Source organism: Thunnus maccoyii, chromosome 2 (assembly GCF_910596095.1).
Source record: "Thunnus maccoyii chromosome 2, fThuMac1.1, whole genome shotgun sequence".
In the NCBI taxonomy this organism is placed as follows: domain Eukaryota; kingdom Metazoa; phylum Chordata; class Actinopteri; order Scombriformes; family Scombridae; genus Thunnus; species Thunnus maccoyii.
Window position 1 is genome coordinate 36198308 of NC_056534.1, and position 27821 is coordinate 36226128.

A 27821-nucleotide genomic window follows, 5' to 3' on the forward strand; every position below is an offset into this window, starting at 1 on the left:
TGGCAGAAAAAACCCTGGACCCTGTGAGAGTAATATAGCCTTATCTATTGTATTACTGGGTTGGACTGATGCAATGATGTGTAATTTTAATGTTGATGTTTTAGCTGGTTGAGATGATCCTAATTTATGTATGTAAAATCTTTATCTGCAAAGCAGCAGATGAATGCAGTAGAATGATGTACAATATTTCTTGCCCCTAATGTGTAGAAAAATAAGAGTATAATATAGTGTAAAATGAAAATACTCACCTGAGATAAAAGTCCCTCAAAGTACAGTGCTTGTATGTATTCATTTATATTGCACCACTGAATATATTCTGAAACCTGCTGTGTATGTATATAACAGATTGGTAATATATACAAGAACTGAATGAAGGCATATATCAGGATGAAATTTAATCTTGTAGAAACATATTTTAATGTATATTGAATTTGAGATGTATCCATTGTGTAGATGATTGACATACAATTATAAATTGAATATTGCGTTTGCAATATTTCCACCAGAGAAGGCATGTAGGGAGAGAGCAGTGATAAAGTACCTTAATTTTCCTATAATTCATTCATTCAGATATTCAAGTGCTTCTATTCCATATTAGTTTATATGCAGTCCTATTTCAGTCTCAGTCAGGTGATCAGGATATTTTCCCTTTACATTAACAAAACAAAAACACACCTTTTAAAAATGTCATTGTTACAGTATGCATACAGTATAAAGCTCACAGTATGCGAAGTGCAGTGAATCAGGGAGATGTGCATTTGAATGTATTTGTAGCACCAAAATAGCAACTTTTAAAAAAGTAAAAATATTGTTTACACATTGAGCTACATTATAGTCATTACAAAAATATCACAAACTCTAGATTGTTAAAGTAATCTTTACTTCAACTGAAGTCAAATTGAATATCAATAGAGCCCCCTGCTGCTCATATTTATAATTTCAGTTAAAACAGTGGCTTCATTATAACTCCTTAGGAGAAACGTTATCACTAAAAGCCCATTCATAACAGACACACAACAAGTTATATTATGCAATACAATATTTCATAAACATAGTATTTACAAATTGTATCCATAGTGTCCATAGTCTGATGATCTCTCCTAATGGAGCCATTACATAGTCCAGTCTGTCCTGAGGTCCTCCATGTTCATGTAGAGAAAGAGTTCTGAAATTTTAACATCCCATCTCTCTGCTTATTACAACATATTTGTCTTGCCAGTTTGGATGCCATCCCGCCTGAGCCTCTGCAGATTCACCCTGTGTGACTAGTTTACATTCTGCTGTTATTGTGGGTAAGGTCACTTCTCTGCCAAGAGGAAAAGAAGAACTGAAACCTGAAGAATGAAACAGTTGCCTACACAGCAGTGAATAAATGCTTTGTGCAGAGAAAGCTGAACTCAGCATCATTAGAGCTACTGTATCTCCAGTCATCTTTGTTTCTTGGGTCCTTTGGTATGTGTCAACGATCACAGGCCAGCCCGGTCTGCAGTTTCCTGATCACCTTTCCTGCTTAAGTCCTTCTGTTTTCCAACAGTTGTGTGCCACTGACATGTGAGCCCATCAACATGTGAACTTGACCGCGGCAGCTTCAAAGCACCAGGCAGAAATGAAAAAAACACGTCCTGTGTACATTTCCACTGCGGTCAGTCATTCAGTCATTCAGAGCATATGAAGCTCGTACAACATGCACAGTCTTTCCTTTCAAACCACCCGAACCAGAGGCCAGCAGTCTCAGGGAAGAGCCCCACTGAAAGTGACTATGGGCAGGCAGAGAAGGGAGCAGAAGGTCGGGTTGAGAGGCTGGATTTGGGCCGAGACCCGGGCTTTTTTTAGCTTCCAGTCAGAGGTGCTGTCAGATTTAGAGCATACTGATATTTCACACCTATAAAGGTCAGAGAGAGACACATAAGTTAATTTGATAACACTTGAGAAAGTTGTGAGTGGATGGTATTAATATGTGTTTTTTTTTTTCTATTCTTGTATGTTCCCTGAGAGGAGACTGAGTTGTAACTTCTGACATGAGAGACTCCTGAAATATAATGTTAAGAAAGTATGTGAGTCTGTTTAGAGGAGCTACCACCACTTGACAGAACAATTCGTTTTATTGGAATAATTAAATAGTTGGTGGTAAACCACAGCTTTTCCAGACACTGTGTATGTCTACATCAATTCCTGTGTGTGTTGTAAGTCTTTACTCCATACCTCGTGACACTTTGCAGTATTTTTTTCTCATCTTGGTCCAGACATACAGCAAAGGTTGTGTTTCCAGCACCGCTGACTTGCACTTTGTCCACCTTCACCTCTGTCACGCTCAGCTGCTATAAATTGAAGAACAACAGCAAAAGTAAATGCCTGATGGTGGGATATTCCTTCAAACTGCGCTGATACACATATTTGAGTATTTGCATTTAATTTGATATGATATTCATTGCTTTTGCAGCTTGTTTGGGTTACTTTTTGTTTTGTTTTTGAAGTTCTTCTTTTTGACTCTTGAGTTATAAAGAGAGCCTTGAGCTGAAAATTAACAACTTAAATAGGTTAACATTTTGCTGAGTTGTGTTATGACTTTAACATGTCGACGCTCCAAATCTAAATGAGGTTAAGAGATTAAGCTAATGTTGCAATAATATTATTGCCAAAACACAAACAAGCAAAACAGATGCGAGTCCTGCCTGTGTTGTGGCTTTTTGTTCTATCACTTTGTCAGTTTAAAAAACTTTCTTCTTAGCATACGTGAGCTGACTATGAGGCGCCTCAGTAAAGCTGAGTATGAGACGCTGACAAGAATGTTTTGAGGTCTCTGTCTTCAAATAGAGATGTTGTTTGTGAAAGTGTGCTGCAGCAGAGCTTTTTTTATAACCCGCAAACCACCGAGATAGACTGATATCACATCAGGCTCACCTGGTTGTAGCCCTTCTTGCTTTTACCGTTCTGTCTCTTCAGGACCTCAGTCATCGTGAGCTGCAGGCACTCCATCTTTGAGTCTAACAGAGATTGTTTTAGTTTAAGTATGAGTACACATACACATCTGACAGTAATTGCTTCATCATCATCTAATGCAAGGAAAATATCAAGGAATTTGTATTTAACATTAGCTGGAGCAACCATATAACTTTGATATTATAAGTTTAGTGAATAATTTATATTTAAAACAATCAAATTTCAGTCTATGTGAAAACATTGACTCGCTAATGAATACTGTAATTAAGCATAATTATTGTTTATAGTGGGATATGAAAGGTGAGTTACACCTGCCAGTCAATGTGTATTCAAAGTCGAGCACTACTTGAAACATGTCAGTGACTCAGCCGTGTATTATAATGACCAAAAGCAGTAGCATACCTAGTTCCTCGGGATTCTTACACGCTTTGGTTAAGTTTATTGAAGTACAGACTTTGCTTTCTTTTTTCCTCTGGCTTCTCCCACTAATCACCACCTGAAAGAGAGGAGCAGGGAGGATAAGTTTACTGCTGTTGCTATTTTGGAAAAACGATAAAATATTGGAAAATGAGAAAAAAAAAACCAAAACACAATTATTATAATTGCAGCCTAACTAGTATGTATCTAATGACAGATAGATAATAGATTTAGGCGTATTGTAACATCAGTAAACAGTGACATCATACAAGTCTGGCAGATTTATATTGCTTTATACCACATGAAGCACAGAGACAAAAGTTGAATTTTTGTCCGGACAGAGCACATGCTCGTTGCTTTTTTTTTTGCCTGACTTTGTATTTTGTCAAAAAATTTTGATGTGTCATTTCCTTTGAGTGGAGAAGTGAACTTGACTGAGAACCAATTGAATCTCAGAGAATTTACTGTTTCCAAAAAGGTTGATGGGACACTTTTTGCCATTAAGATGGTGTATTTATGAATACAATTGTTTTTAAGTACATCTTCAAGACACACATTTCGATAGTGAACAGAATCAAACACCATCTCACCCTGTTGTATACCACATCCAACATTAACGGCACTGCTTCTCTGTCACCGTCGATACCAAAGCGTTTACTGGCAGCACCTATACAATGAGAAAAAGACACACATATTCACATAAGTGATCCATGTGAGAGTAGTGGTACGGTAAGACAATTCAGAATAGAGATACAATACTGTTATAAATCGCAACAAAATTTGAATTTACTACCAGGAGAAAAAAAACCAAAAACACTGGCACTTAAGTTTGGTGACACATTTTTATGGATAGCAGCCAGTGAATAAACTGGATAATCTTTGTGTGGAGAACATTATGAGTAATGGAATGAAGTAAAGTCATTTCCACATTAACAACCGGGGTTGTTCATGTACATGAGGTGTACACAGCCGTCCCTGAAGTTTTACTTCTCCAAGGAAATTAAAAATCAGAAGTGCGATGATGGTGATGACAAGTGAAACCAGAAAAGTAGAAGTAAAGTGAATCATGATATAGAAATAGCAGATGTTCCTCAACCATAAATTTAGTGCAGTCTCAACCTCATAATAACCGATGATGCATTTTACTGCATGGAAATTAGGGAGAATTCTATTTATTGTGGCACAGTTGCTAGGATATGGCATGTGTTTGGCATGTGTGTGCATCATACTCACCCATGGCCTTGATGGCTCGTGTTCCTGCGGTGTGACCCAACTCTAGGGAGTGGACGAACACCTCGGTCCTCCTCTCTCCACAAGCTAACGTCAACTACAAAACAAAGATCCCCAGTCACTCTCTTTTTTTGGAACACATTTTTATTAGTTATTACTAAGAGTGCATCAGGGGTCCTATTTCTGTTCACAAGGGTGCCAAGGTTTGGATACCAGGCCTTACATGTCTTTAAAATGAGTCCCTGGCAGAAAATAGGATGAATATAGTGTATTATAGCTGTGTGTGTGTGTGTCTTTTGTTTCAAAGAGTGTCTGACCTCAGCCTGATAGAGCTGGATCAGAGCTGGCCGGGCAGCGTTACGGCAGTAATACAGGACCAAGTCAGCCAGGATGGGTAGACGGTGCTCATATGAACCATCATACGAGTCTGACTCCGTCTTTGAGGTTTGCTGCAGAACAACAAAATGTAACACTTAATACAATATAGAGCAGAATGAATATGCAAAAGGCTAAACTGGAGTTCAGTCATGTTCTTAGTTAGATAATCGTGAACACTCGACTTTTGGATTATGTTTGGTCAGACAGTGTAAAAGTCAGATTCTGGTTGTACCTGGCAGACGACGTTGGTAGGCAAGTCAAGCAGGGTAAGGGTGTTTCTTTCGTACCAAGGGTCCAACATACCAAGGAGATGGGCAATGTCGTTTGTACTGTCCCCATCCTGCTTGAGAAAATGCAACGATTACAAACAAACAGTGGAATTCTCATAGGGGTTATTTGTCTAATGTTGTCATGTCACCATCTGACCTTCTTTACACCAAACATCTGTACAACTCAGCTTTCTGACAGCTTATGAAATATGACAAAACTTCAATGTTTGAAGTTTGGTTGGAGTATTTTCATACTTACTTTAGACAAGGCTGTTCCTTTTGGACTTCCAGTTTGAAACATATGACTGGGACCCTTCAGACTCCCCGGCCCTGCTGCTGAGTCCCTCTTCACAGGCACAAAGTAGAACTGAAGCTTGAAGGCCCTGCTGAGACGTGGACATGCATTCTCCTTTCTTTTCAGGCTATTGTAGGCCCGCGCCACCTTCCCTGCTACATGATCAGCACCAAACACCACCACCCTCAATGTAATATTCTTACTGTCCTCATCACTGCTGAGAATAGGCCTCCTTCGGAAGCAAACATGTCTGAGAGTCTGACTTTGTGGGTTTAGGGGTTCACTACGTAAGAGGACTTGCTGGGGTAGAGAGTTGGAGCGTTGCTCTCGCACCACCAAAAGCTCTTTTGATTCTGTGTTACCTAAGCTTTTGGCACGAGACAGTGACCGAGGGCTCCTGGGTTTTATGAAGAGCCGGTAAATGTGCTGGCTGAGCCGAGCCGAAGCTTTAGCAGACTTTGGTGAATATTTTTCAGCAACGGGAGAAGAACTGATATAGTCATCGGAATCATCAAAGTAGTCACTATCAGCTCCAGAAGTGACAGAGAAGAGGGATGAAGCGTAGGACTCTGAGGCTACAGACAAGGTGGAGAACATGGAGTCTTTGGAGGCGGTGGACACGGACGAAATGGTCGAGAAAGTAGAGGCGCGATGGTTGTTGCTGCAGACATTAGGCTCTGAAGGCAGTCCTACGCTGTGTTCCTCCTCTTCTTTGTCTTCTTCGTCCTCTTCTTCAAGATCATCATCATCATCAATCTCAACCCCCTCCTCATCCTCCTCAGCTTGCCCATTACTGTCCAGTTTGTCAGGATCGTGCTCCAAAAGGGTGTTCAGAACATCTGCAGGAATCAAAATAGTCAAATATCAATCACATTCATCAATTAATTCATTCTTGAAGTCCTGTCACTGTGTTTTATTCCTGTTATCTGGTTTTATGCTGCTCTATATGTATCATATATGTCCAAATTAAAAAACTAACTAACTAATAGATGAATTTAGTGAATCTCGAGCACCTCAAAGCAAAAAGATAATCCCTGTATATGCATATGAATCAATAAAGTATAATGCTGAATACTTTACCAAAGTTGTCTTTTTCCCAGTGAAACATGTAACACTTGGCTGTAGGGAGCGGTAGTGTCTGTAGCATTCCTGAGAAGACACAAAGACAGAAAATCAGAGCAATATCGACTGGAAAGTGGTATAATGAACATCATATGATGCACTGTGTATATATACCCCAGTTCATAAAAGCTGCCCTCTTACCATCAGACTTTCTTCCATTGGATGCAGGGATTCTCAGCCTCTCCCTTAGTTCCTCTAGTTTCTGGATCACATGACTGCGGCCCTTCAGAGGGTCACTCATGGCAGCAGCCGCCTCTAAGACATTGCTTACTGCAGAGAAGATCTCCCCTAATTCATTCACGCTCTTTGCCTGCGAAGAATATTTTATGACATGGTGATGCAAAGATCTCATCAGGTCTTAACACATGACTCATGTATTATCCTGTTCAAGTTTTTTTTTAAATAATTTCACAATTTATTGGTTTGTATTAACTTCCTTAAGAATATAATGCAGCGTACAGTAGCAATGCCACACATTTCCGTGGTATTGCTTACATGGTAATATAATGCAAAGCCTTTTTTGCAATTCAGTCACTTTAAATGAATACAAACAAAGTTTGAAGGGTTAAATGTAATTTTAACTGATAGGTCAGATTTCTTTTTAAACTTATATCTGTATTGATTCCATAATGTAATCCCAAACCACAAAGGAAACTTTAAACACAAATTTATATTCAAAAATATCATTTAATTGTTTTTGAGAACTATCAATAGATTCTAGTCCATAGTCCAGAGCTTCTGAACCATCGCTCTGAGCACATACCTGCAGGGCTCTGTGGATGCTATGGAGAGGGTACTTGGTGCTTAGTGTGGACTGGAAGGCGTGTTTAATCAGGGTGATGTAGGTCTCTTGCTGTGAGTGCTGAATGCGAGTGAGTTGCTCAGCCACTGAGAGAAAGTCAGCGGGAACCTCACCCGGGTTCATCAGCAGCACAGTCCTGCAGGCAGCAGACAGACGGTGTCAGTGGCAATGTGTGTGAACATGCACACAAATTCACATGGGAGACGGTGGAAACAGGATACTATGGCGGTGATAGTGGTGTGGCCAGGTGGGTGGAGAAGGAGCGTTCCAGATCATGATTAAGATTAAGATTTCTTTATTGACATCTCTCAGCACTCACATACATTGAAATTTGAAATTTGTCCTCCGCATTTGAGCACATACACACATGTCTTTGATGTCTTTGATGATGATGAAACTAAGCGCTATAATTCACATCATTTGAACACACCCAGTAACGTTGTTTATCTTTAGAAGGGTGGTGTCAGATCAGATAAACTTACTGTGAACCACAGTCACATATTAAGAAAAAACTGCCTGTTTTAACAAGGTATGTGAGTGCAGAAAATAGATGGTTGTGAATACACAGTTATTCAAAGAGGTAGAAACATGTTTTACACAGTGCACTGATATAGTATTGGTCCTTTACAAATACAGATGTCTGAATATCAGCACTTTTTAGGCATGGACACACTGGCTAAGTCACACTTGAAATGTGAGAAATTCAACAAGTTTTTCATGCTATAAACACAATATTGAGATATTGTATGGACTTACATGGTCTTGGAGCACTGGCTGGAGGTGTTGAGGCCCTGCTCTTCTCTCACTAGTCTCTGAAAGGAAATCCCTTTGGGGAAAATAGAAAAAGGGGAACTGTATTTTATCTCACAGTGGGGTTTTTTTTAGACAAGACAAGACCACAGCCTTATTCATGAGCGTCCTGCTGGAATAGATGCACACAGATGACGGGTTACTAACATAGAGCACACAGTCTGCTGTTAGCTACTGAGAAGTAGTCAGTGCAGTTTTTGAAGTAGCTTGTCATGTTCAGAAATTTGTTCACTTAGTAAATAAGTAGACTACTAGAATCTACTGATACACGTAGTGGCTTTATGTTCTTATTTGACGCAGAGAGTGAGTGCAAAAAAAACCAAACAAACAAACAAGCAAACAGTGCCTCAAACTCTGTCTTCATGTCTGTTTCATTCATTCAGTTATTTCAAATGTGTTCATTCAGTCTGTTGCTGTGTACAAAGCACTTCCTTTGACCCTTCCAGTAAATTTCAGGTTAGGTGTTCATGTGTGTGGCTTCTGCTTTTTTTTCCCCCCTAAGTGCTTACACTACATCCGCTTTTTGTTCGTTTTTTTATCACATTATTGTGAAGTCGTGTCCAGTTCAATGTGAAGTTTCATCATATTCCTGTCATTGCTATTGTTGATACTGACGTTTGTGCTGTAGGCAGTGTCCTCAAGTACACTCACATGCATTACTTTGACCAGCCACAAGGGGGAAGCAAGTACAAAGATCAGATAAAACGAAAAGAAAAGCTTGAAAACAGTGTGTGACTCTAGAGAGAGAGAGAGAGAGAGAGAGAGAGAGAGAGAGAGAGAGAGAGAGAGAGAGGCCCTGAAACAGAATGAACCCATCTACTCTATATTTACCTGGGGCCTTGATCTCCAGCTGTAGTGTGGAGAGGAGGTTCCTACACACAATGCAGTAAGGCTCAGGCCAGGTGAGGAAGCAACGAAACACCTTGATAGCCTCCTCCAGCAGCTCTGTGTCTGGAGGACAGTACGGTGTCTGCAACCAAAGTATAAACAAGGTACTTTATTTCAGTGGGGTTTTATTTAGGAGCAGCAAGACTTGTTCAAAGCTCACAGGGTTAACATTTCTTATATGTCTGGTGGACAGTTATATACTCTCTGTGATGTCCTTTCCATGTATGTTAGGTGATATTGAGTTGGTTTTTTTTTTTACCATTATTCAAAAAACCCAAAGGTATTAAATTTGCAATGACGTTCAGAGAAAAGCAGAAAAGGGAATTTCTGGAATCAGGTGATCTTTGACAAATGACTCAAACAATGAGACAAGTATTATCAAAAAATCAGCGATAAATTATGTGACTCATTATTTGGATTAACTGATTAGGAGAGAAGGTTGGCTTCTTCTTCCTAATCACATAATAATGTAATATGACTTCAACTGAAAATATCAGCTTATATTATATATTTTTGTTCTTATCCATTATTACATTACTGCTTCATTTTATAATCATAATCAACTAAAAACATGTTGCATACATTACATTCATTTAGTGTATGTGATTTTTTTTATTGTGTAATGTTATAGAACAGGCTTTATGACAAACAAATACATGGTTATATGTGTAAAAATACATGTCTATAACCATTGTGTTTTGTCTTGACTTTCTAAATGTCTAACCAGTAATAAAAAAAAATTAATCAAATGTTTTCCAGCGAAAAACAGAAGCAATGTTGTTAAACCCTGCGGTTCTTATCAAGTCAGTCTATCGTACGTTTCGATGTTTTTACTGATGCGCTAGAAGCTTTTGTCGCAGGAACACCTCAAACAAGCGTCATTGTGGTTTAAAATGAGGAACCAGCTGGTCTTTGGGATAAAGAGCGTTTTTTTGCATCTGAAAGAGAGGTGACAAAAGGTTCAACTTTTTGATAACACCCAAATGAGAACAATTTGTACCTGAAGCAGTGTGGAGGAGAACATGATAGCGAGGGGAGTCACCAGCTCGTACTGACACTGCTCCTGAACCTGAAAACATGTGAAGATAGACACATAGGACTTTATAGATAGGATCAAAATTCGCAAATGATGTCACTGTTTCAACAGTGAAACAATATGTTCTCTTTGGCTATGACCTTTAACCTTTGTCCTCCTACCTCTTTGGTCTTTCTGATAATCTGTTGCAAGAGGATGAGGAAGTTCTCTGGGTCCCTCTTCACCAACTCTTCCAGGCTCCAGCGGTTCATTGACTGACCCGCCGAGCACATCACCACTGAAACACAGCACATGTGGATTCATGTAAATACTATACATGTTCAAAACACACTGATAGCCGCACATTAAACATAGAAAGAGATACAAAAGTCACATGTTCCATCACCAGAAAGACGGTCACTGTGATTGAAAGCAAACACAAAACATTCCTGAAAGCAGAAGAGCTTATCTTAGCCTCTTTAGCCCTGGTTTTACCACTAAAGCCTTTTAAAATTAAATTCTGTGGATTTCAGTAATGCTGTGCCACAAAGCATGTGTTTGTAATGACCGACACATCAGTGGGTTGAAGAGATTAAAGGACTAAAGCACTTTACCAGTGTCAAAATGAATTAAGAGTATACACGTGTAGATGATATTATTAAGCATGTCACATACTGTATATTATACATGCTTATTCCACCACTGAGGACGTTAAACAAACAAAGGCGCAGGCAGCAGCACTGCTAACCAGGACAACAAAAAATGTTTTCTTTTTGTGCTCCATTTCTCCATTCCTCTCCAGAGACAATAGGCACAACTCGCAGTGATGCATTACAGTTAAGTCTCACCATAAGCTGTCGGGTTTTGTTGCATTTTGTTGCAGACTAGTGCAGAGTGAGCGTCTTGAAACTCTCTCAGAAGATAAACTGAAAGAAAGAAGCAGTACCGCAGTAGGACCACAGCTGACTATTTGTTTGTGTATTTGTATGTGGCCGGCAGTGTAACAATATATCATTTGATATGGTTGTGATTACTATATGTGGTAGATTCTGACCTCAGCAGAACTATAGAAAGAATATTATGACATGAAACAGAAAACAAAAACAAGGAAAGAAAACTGTCATTATATATATGAAACACCACATTAATGAGGTGGGGTCAGCTACTCTTGTCTTTGGGTCTGAGAATGTGATGAACTATATGTAACTTAAAGTAATGCCCACAACTGTCAGTGCTGTCGTACTTTCGAGGGTGTGTTTTATCACCTTTTGTTCAATGTTTCAGTAAAGGATGTTTGTATATGTACAAATCTGGCAGGGCGGATTTCCTGTTGTAACAGAATTAACGAATAATTGGTATCCTCCCTGATAGGACATCTTTTTGGTACTAAAAGGTACACTAAGTAAAGCTCCCTGGATACTTTACCTTTCATCCTAACAGGATGGAGAGGGTGATGTTTCACCAAGCTCTGATTTTTAGTTTTCTATTACAGTGTGAAATGGGAAAATGACATAAGAAAGAGCTGTGCATACAGTATCAAAAACCACACTCACAAAAAACAACTGAAAGTGATCGCTGACTCCTCAAAGCACCTTCCTTTCCATATGATCCCTCGGTCTCAACGACTCAAGAAGTGCATCTCTAAAGAGCTCGGTTTCCAAGGAAGTCACACATCAGCAGTTGTTCAGGTTACACAGAGATGTTTTCTAAGAATTTGTCGGTTTCTCTCAGGTTATTTGCACCCGGGATTGTTATCTAACATCTCTCAAAAGTGGTGTGCTATTTAAAGGTTATACTGTAGGTGTATTCACAGGGGAGCATTGCAGGATTATTCTGATAATGCCAGCTGGAAATAAAGCTGCAGGTTTCGAATGATCCTGTTCAGTTGTCAATTTGATTATTTCAATACTTAAGTAAGGCCACTGACAAAGTAGTCAAGTGAAAGTTCACATATAGTAAATGTAATCACAGTCATAGACAACAAATCCCTGGAGAGGTAGAGAAGAAACCTGAAAAACAACCTCCAACTTCAGCTATTACACATCTTTTTTAATGTCAAAATGAAATCATTACAATGTACTGCGAATGTAAAACCCAGAACATGCTTGTACAGTATCTGTCACCACGGCGATGGTTGTCATGCGGGAGGCTGATGCCGATTTGATCTTCCGCCCTTTTTTTACACCATGCACCACAGTAACGCTGCCGTATGATGCCTCACTCACACACTGCGGTCTATGCCACCACTTCCTCCCAGCTGTCGTGTCTATTCACACAACTTCCTCCAACACCCAATAACACATTTCCCCCGATGATCTTACAGCAGCAGTGTCATCAACAACAAGCTCAGGCTCTTAAAAACTCATATGCCCCATGTGCATGGCAGAGTGTCTATCACACGCTGTCTTTGTGCATGAAAAAGTGAGAACAAACAGTCTTTTGTTCGAGTTAGCACTGTGGGGGTAAACAACAGATATCACATCCAACTGTGTGTGCTGAGGTTTATGTTTCTGAGAAAACATGTTGCTTTTTCTTTCTTAAAAACAGAAAGTGACAGGTTTAACCTCTATGTGTTATGCACGTGCTCCTGAGCTAAACCACTCTTCATCTTTATCCTCACTTCAGCATTTACTCTAAACCATGTGTATGCTTACACTTTCTCACAAATGACAAATTTAACTGTTCTCTATATCACAAGGTTGGTTGGAAATAACTATCTCATGTTATTCATCTATAAAGATCGACTGGTGAAGCTCCCAAACTACCTCACATCTCTTTTCTCGTTTAAATCTAGTAACTACAGCACAAGATCCAGTAACTACTTAGATATCTCTCATGTTTGCATGTTCACACTGATGGCAGAACTGGTTTCAGGTACTATGCACCTTTTTGCCCGTAAACTTGAGTCTTACATTGCTCTTGGAGATTTAAAGCTTTATTAGCTGATGGGTTTGTTTTTTTTTAATTCTTGTAACTGTTTCCTTGTTAACTGTGTAGTTTCTGATTATGTTCTTGTCTTATGAAAGTTTCTTGTTTTCAGGTCTTGCTTGGATATTCATCTTAGTCTCAATGAGAATGCCTGATTAAATAAAGATTAAATAAACTGCGAGTGGCCAAAATTAGCATGTCAATCAAAAACCTTAAATACACATAATGTATATTATGATTTGGTAAAAAAAAAAAGGCACCCTTTATAAATGGCATAAGCATGAATTAATGGCTTAATCAAAGGTAACCCTTACCGTAACTGAAAATGTTTCACACTTCATGATACGTCGTCAGTCATGCAGTTATAAATGATTATGAATCATTAATAAAGGGGGAAATATTTCATACTTTCTGATAAGTCATCACGTCTTGAAAGTTATTAATAAAGGGTTAGTGTTTCACATTTTTTAAGTCACGTCTGCAGTTATATTTAATATCATTTATGAAAATAATTAAAATTGTCAGCTATAAATGTTAACAAATGGCTTTTTGTCTGGATGCTCTGCAGCCCTTTCCGGAGGGTAAGTGGTTGAACAGTACGTCAGAGTTGTATTCCTAAAGAATTGGATAAAGCAAATGTTATGGCGGTATATAAAGGAGGGATTTTTCAACCCAAAAATTATGCTTATTAATGGCTTATAAATGATTTATAAATAAAATTTATTAACCACTGATTAATCCATCAATTAATTCTTATAAACCCTTTTATAAAGGGTCCCTTTGGTGAACTGTTGCAAAGTTTTGGGGCGGCTACAGCAAACGCATGGTCGCCCTCACCCCTCAGCCTCGATCGAGGGACAGCCAGGAGCAGCTGGTCTGAGGATCTGAGAGATCTGGGGATGGAAAGGGGGCAGAGGAGCTCAGAGATGTACTGGGGCGCCAGGCTGTGTAAAGCTTTAAAAACAAATAAAAGAACCTCAAACTCAGTCCTATACTTGACCTGCAGCCAATGCAGGGACACCAGTACAGGTGTGATGCTGTCTCTGTTCCTGGACCAGTTAGTAGCCTCACACCAGCATTCTGCACCAGCTGTCAGCGAGGCAAGGATGACTGGCTAACACCCAAAAAAGAGCATTGCAGTAATCCAGTCGAGAGGAAATCAAGGCATTTGTGACAATCTTCAAGTCATTAAATGAGAAGAACGGTTTAAGTTTGGCGATATTTCTTAGCTGGAAAAAACAACCTTTCACAACAGAGTTAATTTGTTTGTCAAATTTTAAAGCTGGATCGAAAATGACACCAAGATTTCTGGCATGAACATGAAGGTTCAGGGCCAGGGGCCCTAAGTGATTATTGGCCTGACAGGAGAGAGATGACAGGAAATTACAGGAAAGAGAGATGGGGAATAGCATGCAACAAAGTCTCAAGCTGGGGTCAAATCAGGTACATTGCGGTTCATGGTCAGTGCCATAAACCTCTGTGCCACCAGGGGGCCCTTTTAAAGCACTTCACTTGAATGCAGATCTGGTTGCAAATGCAGATTTAAAAAAAATTGCAATTATTAAAATAAAATTGATTTAGAAGATGGTGCATACCTTGGCAAAGATATGCACTTGCTCTGCTTTTTTTTTCTTTTTTGTATTTTTTTACTAATATTCAAGTATTGAAAAAATACATGAGAAACCAACCACTCAGACTTTTTTGGGGGGTGGGGGGGAATTCTGGGGGCTTCTGAGAAACGGATTTTAAAAAGAGTGGTCAAAATTGGTGCAGCAGAGTCCGAGATATCCTAGCTATGGATCAAGCACCAAATCCTCGCTGAACCCTACAATTTCCACAATACAACTTGATACCTGCCAGTCAAATGCCCACCAACTCCACACCGCCAGTTTGTTACACAGACTTTCTGTTTTAAGTCTCCAATCTGAGATAACCCTGAATTTTTTTAGGCTTTGAAAAGTTCCCTTCAGACCCACAGGAGACATTGCTCATCTTTTGTCACATGCTGAATAGCTTTCCCCTTGATGAGTAAACCGATCAACCAAAAACCCAACAGTGATCTTCATCGCTGATGTAGCTCTTAAGTCTTACCGTTCCAGTGTTGTTCTGCTGTGGGGCTTTGTCTCAGCCCGTTCAGACACCTGTCCAGAGCATGCTGGATCCTGTCCTCTGTACACGAGGTGTGCTGCATCTTTGCGGCTCAGGTTCTGTGGAGGGACAGGAAAGAGAGCTGATGTTAAATATCAAAATATGATACATAACTCAATTCATATTCATTTCTTCTGTGGAACATTATCTTTAATTTTCAAGTTCCTTGTATGCATGCATGATCACATGCAAACATACTCCTCTCTTTTCATGGACAGCATGTGTTATCATGTCTGTTTTGCATGATGGCTGTTAACTATGAAAATACACTGAGGGGAAGGAAAAACAGACACAGAGTTGCTTGTATTGCTGTTTTGTTGCCAAAGTTCCTGAAATGTCACACGCAGTACAACAACATATGATTGGACGCTGTAAGCTCCAGTGATATATTTGGAATATTAAATCATACAACAGCAAACAGCCTCTACTTCTAGCCGCCAGTTTTGTCTTTAAATTATTATTATTCCACAAACCATTAAAAACTGTAAGAAGGAATGACAGCTGCACATGTTTTACACACACACACACACACACACAAGCCTCACTGAAACTCTTGTTGCACAGATGTTTAGTAATTAGTGTAAAATACATAATGGACAACTATAAAGATATGCCTACGAGCAGTTATAGTATGATACAAGGAGGATGAGTATTTCTGTTAGATTTGTGACATTTGAGTAGTCCTCAGCAAGCTTTTGCAACAACATTTAGGCAAAACAAAACAAGCCCACAATTTTCACAATTGACTGTTCACGACTGTTATGATATAAGAAAAGAAGCCTCCATGTGATGTTAGATTTAAAATCAGTACCAAATAGTAAAATGGAGAGCATGTAGTCAAACATATCATTCCAGTATGACCATAACATTGTTAGTCCATCATATCTTCACCACTGACTCATTGAGATACGTTGAACTTCACTTTTTTAACTTTCTGTTTATCAGTGCATTTGACTGGGACAACCCAGGTGTGGCAAGCTGTTTCAGTTCTGTTATGAGCACATCTCGTCAGAAGCTATATGCATACTGAAACAGCAGGGACGTCCCATCAGCGACTTTAAAAGAGTTACGATTTATAAATCCTTTCTATATCTTTGTGTCAGATAAACAACATTCTTGTTGACAGGTGTTTAATGACTCAGTTTGAAAGCTACCACCCTAACCAACCAAAACCAAAAACCAACCAATGCTGCATCTCTAACCAAGTAAACAGTTTCACTAAAAACAGATGGTTTTACTTACCACTTCTTTATTTGTAAGTACAACATTGCTAAATCTATGCACAGTGTCTCGTTTCACCTCAATTTTTTGAGTTGTTACTTATTTTAATGTTCTTTTTGGAATCAAACAGAATTTCTCTAGTTTTTCGTGAGAATTGAGTTTTATGACGTTGTTCATTTCACAAAAGCTTGGATGAGTTTGAATGTACTTAAAAAGCAGACACCGCAAATATCTCTGAAATTTGGATGTGATCTGGAAATAATTCTAAAAGTGACTGTGTGTAGGATTGAATTATTTTTAGACAAATACCGGAATTCACTGGAACTTCTAATGAATATTCATTGGAACGCTTTCGAAAGGAAAGTTATATGATTGCCGATTGGGCATTATGTTGTTGCTTGCCTCATGTTGGAGTTTTATCTTGGAAACACAGCATGTATGTACTAATACTGGGGAAACATCCAAATTTGAGAAGCAGAACAAATACTTCCCTAAAGAAAAAGGGACAAAGCTTTTTAAAGATTTGCCATTTTAGAACTTGAGTGGCTATTTATGTCTGTAGAGCCAAACACTCAAAAACTTAATCACATTTTCCTGTAAGTGTATTATTCATATTTTGACCATATTAATGTGAGTTAAATGTACTTTCATGAGCTTGTCTTCCTGATGACAAATAAGCATTTTCAAATATATTGAAAATATAAGTATGTTACAGCTGTCAACAGAATCAGACAACAACAATCATTTACTTTTATATGTTTAGTGTAGGTTGTGCAACGACGCCATTGATTGTGTCACTTTTTTAGGTTTATCAGTGAAATCTGCAACAACATTGGTTACAGAATGAGGTCAGTACGCACACAAAAATGAGCAATGACATCAAAGACCGAACTTCTTTCACCTGATTACATCTTAAAATTTCCCCAGAGTGTGTGACAAATTCCCCAGCTACCATACAAGTTAGAAATAAACAAGTCTGTCAAACGAATAGTGTTAATGAATGACTCAATTTCACACACACCCACTCACCTAATAAACCTGCCTGACACACACACACACACACACACAAGCAGCAATTTGACATTTTGGGAACTACACCGAATAGATTGATAGAAAGATAGAAAGACTGTAGCTACAGCAGAAGCTGGTTAGCTTATCTTAGCATATTGACTGGAAACAGGGGAGAGTAGCTACCTGGCCTACCAGCATCTCTAAAGCTCACTTATTAACTTATAAACATGTTAAGTAGAAAGGACCTCCTCTACTGTCTCTCTTTCTCTCCTTCACACTTTTCCTTCTCTCCTGCAGCTCTTGTGCAGCCACTTAAGGGCTGACCAATCAGCATCCAGAATCTTAATTAGAGTTTGTTCAGCCTTTGCTGATTGGTTATGGGTGTATGGACTGTTACTTTCTCACTGGGTCATAGCCTATTCAGCTCCTGAGAGCAATATTTGTGTGATTCAGAATAAAAACCACACACACTATTTTTTTTAACAAACTGAACAAAACAAGACCTAATGTGTTAATTACTGAGTTGTGATAGTCGGATTTTGTTATCTTTGGATAGAGTCAGGTTCCCAGTTTCTCCTTGTTTCCAGTCTTTATGCTAAGCTAAGCTAACCAGCTGCTGGATGTAGCCTTATATTTAACACACAAATGCTGTAGTACAGTGGTAACAATCATCTAATTTCATCAAGAAAGCGAAAAAGCATATTTCCCAAAATGTACAGCTGTACCTTTGAAGGCATGCCAACTGGAAACATAAAAAGGGGGCATGAGCGACACAACGGACATACATAATATTTGTGTTACATGTGTCACACAAACAATTGTTCATACATCACACACACACACATGCATATGCACACATTGCTGACACTGTACAGACATCTGACCCACGTCCTCATCATTAACACAAGTGGGGCAGGAAGCTCATGCAAATCCAAGTTCAAGAGGCCAGAGGAATGAAGCTCAATTATCCCCAACTCACTCCTTTTCCTACTGTAACCATTTGACAACAATACCAGCAGCTCCAGACCTAAACAATACGTCCACGTAGCCCTTTTCTCAGCGGTCCCTCCTCCCCAGAGAGGTATTGTGTCTAAGAGGTGTCCCAAGTGGCACAGAGCAGAAGTATAGAGCCCAGCGTGTTGGATACTCGCTAAGGGCTCCGGTCATTGTCAGGGCTGTACAGAGCTGGATGAGAGCCCGGTGAGAGTGGAAGGAACTAATAAGTCAGAGCTGTGATGACTCCTGCATCCAGGATGGGGTTCAATGGAGACATGTAAAGGTAATAAAAGAGGTGAAGAACTTATATGAGGTGGCATAATGCAGTGAAAGTAGGCTGTTAGAACAGTGAGCTACGGTTGTTATTGAAATGATTAGGAGAAGAAATAGTAATTGTTCTGTTGACTACGTCAGGTTTGTTTTTCAGAACCTCTTTTTGCCTTATTGAACATTCGTTTGAAGCTGAAAGGGTGTGAGAAGGATTTCAGTTTCATAGAAAAGATACAAAATCACAAATTTAACAGCCTCCACTGGTGTAAGAACGGGTTTTTTTTTTTTGCACTCAAAATTACCATAAGGAATGAAGAATCATGATGGGTGTGGTTAACTGAAAACATGTTATGACCACAACTACAAGCAGATTGGAAGCTTCAAAATACATCCAAGGCTCATGTATATTCATTTAATCATTAGATCAGTTCTATCGGTGAATTTAACTGACAAAACATCGCGCTGAGCAATTGTAACATATACTAAACAAAGCTGTCTGGCTCTATTGGTACAGCTATAACACTGATTGGGATTTTAACACCAAACCTCAATCCCAACTCCAGAGTGTCATCACAGTTGTTTACGTAGATCTCTGCTAAAGTGTTGCAAATGCGTGAGTCTGGTGTTTCATAAGAGGATGTATGCAGTACATCCCTGAAAGTCAACAAGGTCACTTCCACTTTTTCATGGTTGCAACTTGCAACAGTCATACAATAACAAGTAGCTTTTTGTGCGGCGGATGAGCAAATGGAATAATCTCAAAGATGAAGTGGGTTTACTTTGAATTTACCATAACAATACAGAACCTCTCTCGTCAGGTAATTAAAGGGAACAGAAAGGTTGTCCAAAGATTGAGTATATGAAAGGTTTAGTGACGGTTTGATCATCAAGGTCTTCAACAGGCAAACATTCATGTGAACAGAAAGCAGGTTGTACGTACAGACAAACTGACACCTACAGTTAGGAGATCACATGACACAAAATAACACTCATTATCACAAAATCATTCCCTATGTACACAAAAAGACTATAGCCATGCCTGATAAATGCCACCAAAGCAAGAAACCATTGATCCTGACAACAATAAAACTACATTTATGCATAGATTCTTGTCTATTCCTCTTAGCCTTTGACTTTCTTATTTCCTCCATTGATCACATTGCTAATAATAACATCCCAAATAATCCAATCCACCACATCCTTTCACCCTTTTCTCAACTTTAACCCTCTTTTCTCGTCAACCTTACGATGGTTTCCAAGTTCAAGGAAAACCCAAGCAAGCACAAAATTGTCAAAATGATCAGAATTATAATGTAAAATGGTTGGTAGTTACTGTTTGAACACAGATACACACTGATACAGGTAGCTATTTAGGACACTGAATGGTCTTAACTCCCGTTTTGGCACAACACTTTTATGGGTTTTATGGGTTGTTGCTGCAAGTCATCATATCAGGTTACTGATGTCATGAAAAGCTGCAGGTAGAAGCTATGAACCCCTAAGGATGCCTTAGGGAGATTTAATTTTGTCACAATAACAAGTTTTCATTTTTGCACTCTATATGCACTCCACATCAAAGTGTTTACTGAGACAGAGCACACTACAAGTTGTTCCCTCATCTCATTTAATGTCTCTCTCTGCATACAGTATCCTCTGTTTATCCGCCTCCCTCAGCCCTCTCGCTCCTTCTCTATAGCATTACAAGTGTTGACATTTCCCAGACAAAGTGAACACTTCCAGTGCTGCACCTCCACCTGTGTCTCTCTTTCTCTTTCTCATACTGTCCTCGCTTTCCTCTCCTTCCATCTCCTCACAGGCTGCTCCCCATCTCTCCCACTGATCCCATTACCAACTGCTTCCTCACAGGAAGATAGCTTCCCTGTGCAGCTGAGGAAGCAGGTGCCTCCCTATTGTTGTGGTGTGATCGGACTCTCAGATATACTCCCACAGACCACGGAGGAGAGCTTGTGTGTGTATATATATATGTGTGTTTGTGTGTGTGCTGTATATGTGCCTGTCATTTTTACTGACCCCCGCTCCCTGATTGATTGAGTCTGATAATCACATCCAGTCTTCCTCTGCTCGCCGACAGAGCCGTTATCCCGCTTCTCTCGCTCTATTGACCTACTGGATGTGAACTGGTCTCTTATGGCTTTAGGAAACAACAGCGGTCCAACTCCAAAGCTCTACTGTAACTAAGTGCTTCCCTTTAGTTCAAACAACCGCTACCGGTGAGAACTTACAATTCAAACAGAGAGGATCTCTCATGTTTGGTTGCAAGCTAACCCAATGAGGCTACTGGTTATTTTCCAGTGCCAAGCAATGATGTTTCACAGATGAGCATCAAAGTCCATTCTTGGCCTCAGGAACAGCAATCTCACCTCAAAGTCAATTTATTAACTATTCTGTTCTGCAGCTTTTGATCATATCCTGTAATCAGTATCGGCAAATGGAGTTTGCCTGCTTTTAATGGAATTGCAGATGTTGAAATTTCCAATTCCTCTGAGCACTGTAAGTTTCTCTGAGAAGTGAAATTGTTCTGTCAATGGCTGTTTCCAAGGTCAGGAATAACTTCCTTTTAAAGCATTGTTTTCTGCATGCAGTTTCAGAAGAAAATGTTTTGATTTGCTGATGATTCCTCCTTCATAACAAGTCCAGGTTTTACTGCAAAATTGTTGTTTACTTACAATAGTTCTTTTTGTGGGACTTGCTCATGTGGAACTATAGTACGTGCAACTGCATAGACGTGACTCAAAAAGGAAGTATCAGCTTTAAAAATACATTTGGATGTAACAATCTGCCCTTGTGCATCTAACTATGGCACCAAACACAGAGCTTAGTCTGTTGCTTAGAGAATAGAAAGACGCTCTTTATAACTTTTGGCCTTCACTTCCTCAATAAACACTGATAAACATATGATGAAACTACCACAAATGCAAATATCAGGTTCTGTAATATCAGGTGATGGCACTTAACTCCACATTACTAGGAGTCAGTGGTGGCTTTCCTACACAAACAGGTCTCCTTGTCTTCTCAGTTTCACACTGAACATCATGTTATATCATGCCGCAAAGAATGAGGATCCAGATATCTGTGATTTCCAGAGGAAATGCGAGTTTGGTTACGTTTGTGTGATATGGGGGAAAACATTTCGTATACTTTAAGGCTTACATCACTGAATGATTTTTTTTTTGTACTTACAGGTGGGTTGTGCATGTGCACAGATGTACTGTTCACACACACACGAGAGTGTTGACCTCAAAGTGAAGCGAAGATGAAGATTTTTACTGATAGCGCAGCCGTAAAAGATACAAACAGGAAATAATGTTGTGAATAACATACAATGTTGCACTTGGATACTGCAATCACCTTTGCTAGATGTGACATAAAAGAAAAACACACATTGTGACAACCCACACTCTTCATATCTGATAAGTATGGTAAACAATAAAAGCTGCCAGAATCGCCCACCTTCAATGTTTTTGTTCATTTCATGCCTGACACGTTAAATCTGCAGCTACTCTGGCAGTTTATATTTCTCAACAGGAGGAGATGTTTGTATTCAAGCTGATTGCACAATTGGACAATTTCTAAGAAGAATACGTGATCCCTTCCTGTGGTTGCACAGGAAGAGTCTGTCATCTCACAGACAGGATGAGAGCGACAAGGAATTCATTTAGTACATTTAAAGTTTTTACTTTGAAGAAAAATGATGGTTATGGTATTTGAGTCACATTACGTTGTAGATCAACGCTGAGAGAGAAAGGTGCTCTGGATAAAATAAAGTAGTATATATCTCATGGCTAGAGATGAATCAAAGCACAATTTACCCACCTTTTATTTTTCAGAATCAAATTGACCCTTTCTCAATCCCCGGGCCTAGTGTAGTACCAAACTGATGTGGTTTATCTGAGGACAAGGTCTTTTGGAAGGTATAACACAGAAATTTAGAGCGCTGTAGATTTGAGACGTAAACTTTGACAAAAATGCAGACATGAGACATGACTTGGACTTGACTGCTGTGAAACTTGACTTGAAATCCCAGAACAATAGAGAATAAATAAGACGAGCTCCTGACAATCCTATGTATTGTCAGGAGCTGGTCTCAGTTATGTAACCAATACGATTAACACATCTTCAAAGGCTGTGTAACTTACACGACCTAACAGCCAACACTCAGAGACCTGACAATCATCCAGTTAACTCGTAATTCATGAGGACTCACTAAATCCATACGTGTCTGACAAATAATGAAAATGAACACTAAGCTCAGGTGTTGGCCCAGTTGTGTTTCTGTGGGGTGGAGCTCTCAAAGACCAGTGACTGAATGCGTCAGTGACAGTTACTCTAAACGGATTATTTGCTTGCATCCCTTGTTGTGGTTTTTTCAGTTGCTAGTCTTTATATCTTTATAAACTAGGTTTAAAAACCTAATACAAAGTTAACAGTATTTGTTCATTTTATGAAGTTTTATACATTTTTCATATACATTTAAATGCTCAAATCAATTTCAACTTCACCCACTCAACTGAAACCAACCACTCCAATTGGCTGAGCAGCATGAACCCTTCTCATCATGCAGTTAAATGCGCTGATGCAGGTGTCAAACTGGCTTAAAATACTGTTTGCAGATACAGACACAGACGCTTGAAGTGAGACGATGTCCGGTCGCCTCACACGTGCCTCTGTGTCTCTGTTACCACACTGTTTATTGAAAACATGAATTACATAGAGAAAAAAAAAAGCAGAAGTTTCTAACTGCTATCAGAGTGAGTGCCTATGAGCTCACAGGGGGGGGGGCTGTCAAAATGTAGCCCTACTTTTCCCATCAGTGACATCACTTATCAGAAGACAAGACAGAAAACAAGACCCCTAAGGTGTTAACATTGCAGAGAAATGATGTGTGATACAATAAAATACATTAACATGGCTCAAAACAGGATGACATGTAAAAGTCAACTCTGACAAAGCCAGCTCCAGAGTCCCCAAGATGTTAACATACCATCATATGAGTGACCTAAGTAGAGGACATATGGCCCCAGCTCCATCAGATATCTGGCTCCATCAGAGCCCACAGGGCAGGAAGCAGATGCCCTTCAACACAAAATAAACTTATTACTACCTCCATGGTCTTACCTGAAGTTTACTGTCCTGCATCCATATCCTCTGTTCTTGTCTAAAGAGTCCAACACGCCAAAGTCTATCCAATTCAGAGCCACTGCCATTCATTCACCACAAACATCACGGTTTAACAGACAAAGCCACATCCTGGGCAAGGCAGAGCAGTGCAATGAAACAAGAGTGAAATCAATCGCTGGATGTTGCTCTGTGCTGCACTCAAAGACGTCTGAGTCCGCGACGCACAAACACAGCAAACAGGAAGCGTATGAGAGAGGTGCATGTGAGCACAATGAGGAAGGCTGGTGTGTGTGTGTGTGTGTGTGTGTGTATAGGTGGGAGTTGTGTTTGTGCGTGTCTATTTGTTTCTACATGTGTGTGTTTTGAGAGGTTGCATGTGGATTTTGAAGGGATGTTGGCCCCTTAAAAGGAAGTCATCTGTTTGACGTGTTTGCTTTTGTGCTATTCTCACACTTCTGCGTGAAGTGTCTTTGTTTGGATGTTGTGGCTTTGTTCAGTATTTTCTAAAGCTGGATAAGTATTAGCAGTACTGTATTGTTTGTCTTAACGCAATGAATACAAAAACAACTTTGACCTATGAATGTCTCAAAATCAATCATGCACCGCAAATGAACAAACAAGATCAATCATTGTCCTCTAATATGTTGTATCCAGTTAAAATAAAGTACTGTAATAATAACAATAACAACAGAGTGTAACAGCAATAAAGTGCAGTGATTTATGGAAAATGTAAAGTAATGATTTAGTATCAATCTGTGTGTATAATAACTGAGAATAAAATGATCTTTGGTGTTTATTTCCACAAAGTTTGTGAAGTCCATATTCCTCATATGTTCTCTCGACATCTTCCTCACTCAGGGAAACACTGGTCTTACTTCCCCCTCCTGCTTTGCCTGTCATTTACATTTCATGTATTACAGTGACTGTGAATTCCCCTTCTCTTGAAGGGAGGGAAATGTGATGACAAGCTAGACAAAACAGTGACAGTAAACACTGATAAATAACGTTTCAACTCACTGAGCACTGCGCGGTGTTTGAATATTAGTATTCAAAGCTTTGTTCACAACATACTTGTTTGTGATGCCTAAAATAATATATACCTACATAATATAATATATAATGCAGCAATTTAAACAAGCTAAAACTCAAACAGAGCTGAATAATTAGTCATCAGATGACATGTTTTCATATTTGGTATCAATCTTATGATGTCAAATAAATAAAAAAAATAAATGTATTTAGTAATTCAATCTAAATGTAAGTTATTTGATGTACTTTCTACTTATAATTACATTTGATGATACAGTATTTTCAAAGTATGAAAATACAAAGTCTGATGATGTAAAAAAGTGAGGTAAAGCATTCATTGTAAGAGTCATTTAAATGATTTATCTCTGCGTGTGTTCAGAAATGTCACTCCTACCGTTCTCTCTTCAGTGGCGACTCGTTGGTCGCACTATGGCTCCACAAGACATCCAATCATATGCCAGACTTCTAACTTCCTATCAGAAGACGGATGCAAACCCACTGTCAGCAATGTCTTCCCAGATGCTGAGGTGTTTCTCTAAAAAAAAAGCAATAAGTTGACAGGAAAAGTACTCAACAACAGTAAATGCAGAAGACAAGAGATGAAATTGGGGAAAAACACAAAGGCAGTGTTTTGCTGACTGAAATTAGGGAAGAAGTTAGCGAAGAACAGGATCCGGAACAAAGAGGAAAATCAGATACAATTGTTCAGAGTTGTAAACTAACTGAAAATCAAGAAGTACAATTTTAGATAGATAGAAAAAAAGAGATGGGTGAAACCCCGCTGATCTCATTTGTTCTTTTTCTTAACCTCAGATCATTTCTGCTTTTACTATTTTTATTTGTATTCACATTGACAAACATGTTGCTTCACTGTACAAAGACAAATGTCTCATTATGTTTTCCATAAACAAGCTTCTACATGCGTAGGATTTTCATTATGTCCTTTTGAAATGTATATGTCTGACGAGTCTGTGGTTTTAACCACTACAAACCAGCTGATGGCTCAGAAGTTCAGCGCAGTTTATGTTTTGACTTTTTGACTTTTTATACCTCTGTGTAATTCACTTTTCTTATGCAATGTTTCCATGAGCCGCGACAACATCTGATGACTTTCAGATAAGGGACGTAATATCATTTCACAAAATTAGACTGAATGCGTTTTCTGCTGACGTGTTGGACCACAGCAACCGTTTTTTGGGTGGTTTTGCTGTAGGTGTAAATTCTATTAACAGCAGTTTTCTATGGTTTCTCTTATTCAGCCCATATGGACGGTTTTTCCACCCAACATCAAACAGTTTCTGTTTCCAGTCTGTGATGAAGGTGGCATGTGTGCCCGCAGCAGATCTCCAATGAGAGTAAATTAAACAGATTTTTATTCTTCTTTGCATGCGAGAGCAGATAACTGTGAAACAGAGAAGTAAAGCCAAAACTGACATTAGGAATACAAACAACAAAAACAATCATAAAGGAAGTGAACCTGTGTTGTTTATCAATGAATTTGACTGTGTCTTCTTGACTGTTCTGCCTACACTTTTCTTTAAACACTAACCTACTAAACACTTTATGTAGTTCATTATTTGCATGATAATATAACCTTTACCTCCTTTATCTCCTAAAATTTTACAAATTTAACAATCAAATTTGTTACAAAACCTTACATGTAGTATGAATACTGAGGAATACTATCCTGGTTATAATTTATTCTTAATTTGTGTGAATTGGGTTACACTTATGTCACTTTAGGATCCATGAGATATTTCCTATTAAACATGAAAAGTCTCTCCCTCTTCATTTGAACCAGTGACAGCATCTGTTGATTTATGAACAATAAAGAAATCTCAGTACAACTATAAGTAGGCTATCTCAGATCGGAACTCAGTTAACCATCAGCCTACTCCAGCGTCAGTTTATATCTACATGTCAGATCTGCAGCAGCCAATCATCTTCAAGCTCATTCAATAAACGAGGTAATGCCTCCACCGTCTGGGAAAAGTAGCAGACGCCGCTGTGCTGCACAGGCGGAGTCGGTCGTTTCCTTCTATTGACACAAGATGGCGCTGTTAACTTCTGCTGCCGATGTTCAACAGGTTTGCAGGAGCAGCAGCTTCACCGCAGGACGAACTGCACAACAGTGGAGGGAGGGATGCATCCTGCAAAACAATGCAGTTACATCTGGTCTTCAAATGTTTTTATTTTTAAAACCTGATGTTGTTTGCATGTAAATAGAAGCCTTAAGTGTCACATCTGGACTCCTGATTTACAAAAGCAAAACTTGGGTAGGCGAATGGTTTTCAATAAGAGTAACCTCAGTGTTTAGACAGAACTGCTGCCCTGTCAATACAACTGAAAACTGCTTCACACGACGCATTATGAGATCTATTAGGTTGCACTTAAAGTCATCAAAATCCACGTTAAGTACACTTTAATTCATTTAGGTGGCTGCAAGTAAAGCTTACCCTTCCCTTGGTTATTCCTGCTGCACGTTGGTAGTTTACAGACATTTAGGCTTGATATGCTTTTGTTCTGATAATCCTATGATAATAATATCCTGCATAGTTTTAGTTGCATTTAGTTAGTAGAAATTACAGGCTAGTTATGGCGTGATAACTGTGTTCAGAATTTCATCATTTATCATTATGATTCCACAAATGATTTATGACCTGATGCTTAAGGCAATCATTAAAAAAATTAGAAAATTATACCCTAAACAATATTTCATGGTTAAACCCACCACAGCTGTTATTAGAGAAACTGCAATAATAATTATCCTTATAATTTGTATATTGGTCTAATAATAATTTTACATAACGTGCCCTACTGTGCATCATGTTGAATAAATTAGTACATTATATTATGAATCTATCAGTTGTCGTTCAGGTGGAGGTGTTTGCCCCAGTTGTTGCCCCCCCACCC

The 27821-nt window shown here is 39.0% G+C and overlaps 2 protein-coding genes across 4 annotated transcripts in view; one reads left to right on the forward strand and one right to left on the reverse strand.

Annotated features, from left to right (window-relative positions):
- Positions 1-388: 388 nt before the first annotated feature.
- pik3r5 (phosphoinositide-3-kinase, regulatory subunit 5) lies at positions 389-25403 on the reverse strand. Of its 3 annotated transcripts, none has more exons than XM_042434704.1 (18): positions 25303-25403; positions 15186-15301; positions 10349-10464; positions 10152-10220; positions 9095-9233; positions 8210-8279; positions 7415-7589; positions 6793-6961; positions 6610-6678; positions 5494-6368; positions 5198-5308; positions 4905-5036; positions 4591-4684; positions 3948-4024; positions 3343-3436; positions 2902-2984; positions 2203-2318; positions 389-1882 (listed from the first exon to the last, which is right to left on the reverse strand). In XM_042434704.1, exons 2-18 carry the CDS (start codon positions 15283-15285, stop codon positions 1732-1734), a joined length of 2640 nt encoding a protein of 879 aa, XP_042290638.1. In that variant the 5' UTR covers positions 15286-15301; positions 25303-25403; the 3' UTR covers positions 389-1731. The 3 variants fall into 3 exon arrangements, with proteins under 3 accessions (XP_042290638.1, XP_042290641.1, XP_042290630.1); XM_042434707.1 differs by lacking the exon at positions 25303-25403 and adding an exon at positions 23877-24102 and having other exon boundaries at positions 5198-5305; XM_042434696.1 differs by lacking the exon at positions 25303-25403 and adding an exon at positions 23877-24102.
- A 1136-nt stretch (positions 25404-26539) lies between these two features.
- Positions 26540-27821, forward strand: part of ntn1a (netrin 1a) — a 59774-nt gene continuing 58492 nt past the window's right edge. The window contains exon 1 of the mRNA XM_042434730.1: positions 26540-27184. The gene's annotated coding sequence lies outside the window, so the exon portion shown is untranslated. The remainder of the gene's footprint in view (positions 27185-27821) is intronic.

What these genes read in the sequence shown, in the direction of transcription:
- pik3r5 (XM_042434704.1), bottom strand. Translation starts at nt 15,285, where the DNA reads ATGCAGCACACCTCGTGTACAGAGGACAGGATCCAGCATGCTCTGGAC. An exon ending in GCTGGAGATCAAGGCCCCAG is followed by an intron (nt 8,280 to 9,094) that starts GTAAATATAGAG and finishes TTTTCCCCAAAG; the next exon opens with GGATTTCCTTTCAGAGACTA. An exon ending in CTGGGAAAAAGACAACTTTG is followed by an intron (nt 6,369 to 6,609) that starts GTAAAGTATTCA and finishes TGATTCCTGCAG; the next exon opens with ATGTTCTGAACACCCTTTTG.